This window comes from Otolemur garnettii, unplaced genomic scaffold (assembly GCF_000181295.1).
Source record: "Otolemur garnettii isolate 467f Iridium unplaced genomic scaffold, OtoGar3 scaffold00091, whole genome shotgun sequence".
Classification (NCBI taxonomy): Eukaryota; Metazoa; Chordata; class Mammalia; order Primates; family Galagidae; genus Otolemur; species Otolemur garnettii.
In genome coordinates this window covers 4,577,273-4,583,968 of record NW_003852486.1, presented here as the reverse complement: position 1 = coordinate 4,583,968, position 6,696 = coordinate 4,577,273, and the positions used below count along the sequence as shown (strand labels likewise).

General features: G+C 40.2%; 1 protein-coding gene across 1 annotated transcript in view; it reads left to right on the top strand.

The window, feature by feature from the left end:
* DAP3 (death associated protein 3) overlaps positions 1-6,696 on the top strand; it is a 37,786-nt gene that overhangs the window by 28,572 nt on the left and 2,518 nt on the right. Inside the window, exons 8-12 of the mRNA XM_012808598.2 lie at positions 685-815; positions 1,760-1,840; positions 1,923-2,081; positions 3,125-3,184; positions 3,408-3,497. Coding sequence (XP_012664052.1) covers positions 685-815; positions 1,760-1,840; positions 1,923-2,081; positions 3,125-3,184; positions 3,408-3,497 — 521 coding nt within the window. The remainder of the gene's footprint in view (positions 1-684; positions 816-1,759; positions 1,841-1,922; positions 2,082-3,124; positions 3,185-3,407; positions 3,498-6,696) is intronic.

The following is a 6,696-nucleotide window of genomic DNA, read 5'->3' as shown; positions in this document are numbered from 1 at the left end:
AAAAAAAAAAAAAAAGAAGTGCTATGTAGGCTCTGCCTATGGCTCAAGCAGCTAAAGCGCCAGACACATATACCTGAGCTGGCGGGTTCGAATCCAGCCTGGGTCTGCCAAACAACAACAGCTGCAACCAAGAAATAGCTGGGTGTTGTGGCAGGCACCTGTAGTCCCAGCTACTTGGGAGGTGGAGGCAGGAGAATCGCTTGAGCCCAGGAGTTGGAGGTTTCTGTGAGCTGTGATGCCACAGCACTCTACCCAGGGCGACAGCTTGAGGCTCTGTCTCAAAGAAAAAATAAAAGTGGTATTTAATACATTTGGTATACCTTACGTACTATTTGTAATGATAATGTTTAGTCTAAGATGAGCCAGACAAAAAAGTAAACCCCTGGAGAAAAAAGGCTTTAAGAAATATATATATGGGTGACGCCTTGTGGCTCAAAAGGTTAGGACACCGCTCCCATATGTCAGAGATGGTGGGTTCAAACCTAGCCCTGGCCAAAAAAAAAATATATATATATATATATACACGTGTATATACCTCTCTCTATATACACACATATACATAATATGTAATATATATGGGAAACCAAAGTCATTTCCCATAATTTAAAGAGGTGTAGAGTTTTCAAGTTGGAAATAGCCAGTTCCTCCCTAGTTTGTTTTCATGTGCCTTTTTTTTTTCCCTAGCTCATCTCTGGGTGAAAAATTGCCAGGATCTTCTGCAGTCCACCTACAACAAAGAGCGTTTTGATCAACCTTTAGAGGCTTCCGCTTGGCTGAAGAATTTCAAAACTACAAATGAACACTTCCTGGGCCAGGTGACTACACTCCCGACATTTGGTTCTGAATAATCTTTGTATGGTAGATTCTGTCTTTTTTGAGCTCTGAATGTTGGTTAAACTATAGAAAACTGACATTGTAGTTCGGAATAACTATATCATTTTGTGTTTCTTTCATACATTTTGCATTTTGTGGATAACAAGGTTAAATCTAGTTTGATTCATTGACTTCTCAAGCTACTGCCTCAAATCCTTCACAAGTAGGTTTCCAACTATATAGTTTTCTCCAGATTAGACCTTTTTTAGGAAACAGAAATGTGTTCGCAGAAGTGCTCTTTACTCTAGGATCTGTAGACCAGGAGCTTTCAAATGCTGGATACATAGCAGAATCACTATACAGCCTGTTAAAAATGCAGATGCCAACCTGGGCAGGGTGGCTCAAGTTTGTAATCCAGCTATCAAGGAGGGTAAGGCAGAGAATCACTTGAGGCCAGGCATTCAAGACCAGCCTGAGTAACATAGCAAGACCCTATCTCTAAAAACACAAATTTTGTTTTATTAAATAATTAGCCAGGCATGAGGTGGTGCATGCCTATACATGTACCAGGCTTTTATCTTCCCTGGGTGGTACATCCCAGCTACTAAGGCTAAGGCTAGAGGATTGCTTGAGCCCAGGAGTTTGAAGCTGCTGTGAGCTATGCTTATGCCACTACACTCAATCCTTTGTGACATGGTGAGACCCCTGTCTCTTTTTTAAAAAATTGCAGATGTTACAGCTTCCTTCTGGACCTTCTTAATCATAATCTCTTACATATTTTTTTTCAGTGTTTCAGACAGAAACGAGTTACTAACCTGAGGACCTGAACTATAAATTGAAACCAGCTCCTATCAACCTTAGCCTCTAACCTTCTCAAGGAATGAGTTTACCGTTAGCCACAGTAACCTTTTTTTGATTTGTTTTTATTTTGTTTGCTTGTTTTTAGATAAAAGTTCAAGAGAAGTATGTCTGGAATAAGAGAGACAGCACTGAGAAAGGCAGTCCTCTGGGAGAAGTAGTTGAACAGGTATAAGAAAAGATACTGAAGGTGAACCATGTGATCTGAGAAGAGTGCCTGTAGCACTGTTAGCCATTCTCTCTCCCTACAGGGCATAACACGAGTGAGAAATGCCACAGATGCAGTTGGGATTGTGCTGAAAGAGCTAAAGAGGCAGAGTTCGTTGGGTATTTTTCGCCTCCTGGTAGCTGTGGATGGAATCAATGCTCTGTGGGGAAGGACCACTCTGAAAAAAGAAGATAAAAGCCTGGTAGGAACACTGAGTTTCTCTATGTTTGTTTTTCTGATTTCTGGTTCCATCATGTACAGAGGCTGCAACTTAGCTTTGTGGACCATACAACACATTGTCTTACCTAGGAGTATTGGAATTAAGATAATACAATGGGGTGGAGTACAGTGACTCAATCCTGTAATATCAACACTTTAGGAAGTCAAGGCAGGCAGATTGCTTGAGTTTAAGAACAGCGAAAATTAGCCAACCATGGTGATATGCACCTGTAGTCCTAGCCATTTGGGCACATGAGCTCAGAAATCTGAGGCTGCAGTAAGCTATGATTGTGCCACTGCACTCTAGCTCAGCCAACAGAGTGATACCCTAGCTCCAAAAAAAAGAAAGATACATGGTGAAAATGGAATCAAAAGAAGGAAGCAGTGCTTTTGTGCCAAGAATTCTACCATTCATTGAAAACTAAGGGAGAGTGTTATGGAATGAGCATGACAGCCGAAGCTATGTTTTCATTCTTTCATAATTCTTTCTTTCTATTCTCATTTCAAAATGAGCCTGTATAGTCTGAGCAGAAAAGATCAGAAACATCAAGGAAGGGGATGGTTAAGGGCAGTAGGTGTTTTCTCTCTTAGTGACTATTGTTAATCTCCAAAAGCATGGAAGTTCTAGAGCCAGCAGCTATGTGCCTTATCTAGTGTACCTTTAGGTACCATGATTATGTCATAAGTGAGGATTTTTTTTTTATTATTATTGTCAGTTGGTTGTCTCAGGCAAGCATCCACTGAAAGCAAGTACTGTGTTTTCCCGAAAATAAGACCTACCCCAAAAATAAGCCCTTGCAGGATTTCTATGCATTTGTTAAATATAAGCCCTACCCCGATAATAAGACCTAGTGATGGGCATGGCTATGCAGCGTATCTGCATGGCACGCCATGCATTTCGGTGCGGAGAGGAAGACATCCCCTAAAAATAAGCCTAGTGGGTCTTCTTGAGAAAAAATAAATATAAGACAGTGCCTTATTTTCAGGGAAACGTGGTAATGATCTTTCTCATTGACCAATGTGCAGATGGCCCCAGAGGAGCTGGCACTTATTCACAACCTGAGGAAAATGGTGAAAAATGACTGGGTAAGTACAGATAGTACTCCCAAATAAGTTGTGATAAATTTAAGATCATGCAGCAATTTATTGTCAGAGCCAAATCTAGAACCAATTTAGTTGCCATTTAACTGTCAAACCATACTGCCAATATACTATATGGCAAAAAAAAAAAAAAAATCTAATGGTGATTAAATTGTATTTTTCTATCTTTTTAACTTTTTCCAATTAAGCCTTTTCTCCTTTCTTTCAGCATGGAGGCGCCATTGTGTCGACTTTGAGCCAAACTGGATCTCTCTTTAAGCCCAGGAGAGCCTATCTGCCCCAGGAATTACTGGGAAAGGTCAAGTTATAGGAAAATTTGTTGTTTTCCCATAATTATTCTATTTAAAGAGATATCTTTTTATTGATCTCTTTATTTTTATATAATCTCAGACTTGGAGAAAACTCATATTCTTGTATGCCTTTCACCCACATTTCTCAAATGTTGACTCCATCCTATTTGTTTTATCCTTCTCCCTCTCTCTTCCACATTTTTTTTCAAAATTACATGGCAGCAACCTGCAGATACAATGCCTCTTTTTCTTTAATTAATGTTTCTTTCCTAAAAACAAAGATATTCTAGTATAGAACCATAGCACAATTATCCAAATCAGAAAATTAACACTGATATAATACTTTTACCTAGTCTGTTTAACTTATTCTGACTTAGCTAGTTATCCCAGTTATCCTTTATATGTGTAGAAAAAGAGTCCTGGGTACTCTGGTTTCCTTTAATCTGTGACAGTTACTCAGTCTTTATCTTTAGTAACCTTAATATTTATATTTTTTTAAAAGTTCATGCCAGTTATATTGTAGGTCATTCATTTTATGAGGTCCAATTTTTTCTCCTGAGTAGAAGTGATATCAGAGGAATGCCATGTTTTAGTGCATCAGATCAGAACGCACCTAAACTCTGCTCCTCCTATTACTGGTGAAGTTAATTCTGAACACTTAGTTGAGATGATATCCATCTGGTTACTCCTCAGTAAGGTTAACTATTTTCTTTTTGTAAGCAGTAAGTATCTTGGTACCATTAGACTATATACCATGAGGATATGCCATGAGACTGTGTGACAATCCACTTACTTCCCAAAGTTCTACTAACTAATTTTAGTATCCATTACATTAGTGATTCTTTCCTAAATTAGTTATTATTATGACAGGGGCTAACTGGAGAATTTCTAGCTCCATCATTTTATCTAAAGATACATTATTTTTAGCTTTTTAAGTAGAAATTTTCCCTTCTGCTTTATATATTTTTTTGTTTTAGTATAGACTTGTGGATTCATATACAATGGATATATAGTGTATTCTAAACTTCTACTATCTTTTTTTGAGACAGAGTCTTAGTCACCCTCAGTAGAGTGCCATAGCATCTTAGCTCACAGCAACCTCAAACTCTTGGGCTCAAGTGATCCTCTTGCCTCAGTCTCTCAAATAGCTGGGACTGTAGGTACTTGCCACAATGCCCAACTATTTTTAGAGACAAGGTCTCACTCTAGCTCAGGCTGGTCTCAAACTCCTGAGCTCAGGCAATCTACCTGCCTTGGCCTCCCAGAGTGTTAGGATTACAGGTATAGTCCTTCTTCTAGGCCCTCCATACCTGGCCTTCTACTTTCTTTCTGTTGTATTATTTTTTTTTTTCTTTTGAGACCGTCTCAAGCTGTTGCCCTAGGTAGAGTGCTGTGGTGTCACATGTGAGCTCACAGCGACCTCCAACTCCTAGGCTCAAGCAAGTCTCTTGCCTCAGCCTCCCAAGCAGCTGGGACCTGCCATTTTTTGGTTGTAGTTGTCATTGTTGTTTGGCAGGCCTGGGCTGGATTAGAACCAGCCAGCTCCGGTGTATGTGCCTGGCACCCTAGCCACTGAGCTACTGGCACCAAGTCTGTTGTATTATTGTTAACACAGAATCGTGCTCTGTCACCTAGACTGGAATATAATGGCATGATCATAGCTGACTGCAGCCTCCAGCTTCTGGCTTCAAGTGATCCTCCTGCCTCAGCCTCCTGAGTAGCCTAGGACTACAGGTGTGCACTACTACACCTAGCTAATTTTTTTTAAGGACTGTGTCTCATTACTCTGGCTAGGTTAGTCTTGAATCTTGGCCTGAAGCAATCCCCCAATCTTAGCCTCCCAAAGTGCTGGGATTACAGGCATGAACCACCACCAAGCCTACTATCATTTTTTATTTTGATAGTCAAATTATCCCAGATTTAGCCATTAGAAACTCCTTCAAGCTGGCTTCTATGTCCTTTTGACATGTCTTTGTCATTCTAGCACTTCTTTCCTTTCTGACAGACTCATCTTGTACTGGACATACCCTAACCATGTAGTCAGTCATTTCTCCAAAGATCCTTAGTTTGTTGTAGAGGAGAATGAAGAAGACCTGAGAGGTACCGTGTTTCCCCGAAGAGAAGATCAAAAAATAAGCTCTAGCAGGATTTCTATGCATTTGTTAAATATAAGCCCTACCCTGTTAATAAGACCTAGTGATGGGTGTGGCTATGCAGCAAGGAAGACTGGAATACGTGTGTAGTAACCACAGTCAGAGGCATCCTATTGCACATGTGTGAACAGCTCAGGGAAAGGGGTTCACACATCACTAGTGCCAGCCCCACTAACAAGGTTGGGTCAGCTCCTCCTGTTAGGTTCCAGAAGAAGATGACTTAACTGTATTTGAATAAATGTAGATTATTATATTATACCTAATAAAAATAAGACATCCCCTGAAAATAAGCCCTAGTGTGTCTTCTTGAGAAATAATAAATATAAGACAGTGTCTTATTTTCGAGGAAACACGGTAAGTATACTCATTGCTACTGAGATTTCATTTCTTCTAGGCCCTCTCAGCAGAACTAGTAAATAGATACATGTAACATTCATGTACACATACACACATTATGTGTGTGTATGCACTGTATTTGTTTATATGTACGGATCCACACATATCTATGTCTATTTCTCTACTTAAGAGTCAAAAACCAGGAGTTCATATTGATATTTGCCAGTCCTACACTAGCATCACAGCATTCATTATATCTTTCCCCTTTCAATATTTCTAACCCTCATAGACAACAATAAGAAATCTGCTTCCCTGGTTCAGCGCCAGCACTACAGTGATTACAGCACCAGCCACATACACCGAGGATGGTGGGTTCAAACCTGGTCAGGGCCAGCTAAACAACTGCAACAAAAAAATAGCTATGTGTTGTGGTGGGTGCCTATAGTCACAGCTACTTGGGAGGCTGAAGCAAGAGAATCACTTAAGACCAAGAGTTTGAAGTTGCTGTGATTTATGACACCACAACGCTCTACTGAGGGCAACATAGTGAGACTCTATCTCAAAAAAAAAAAAAAGAAAAAGAAATCTTCAATGCTGTGTTTGGAAACTTAAAAAGACAAAAATCTGGCTCGGCGCCTACAGCTCAACCGGCTAAGGCGCCAGCCACGTACACCTAAGGTGGCGGGTGCAAATCCCCAGCCTGGACCCGCCAAACAAC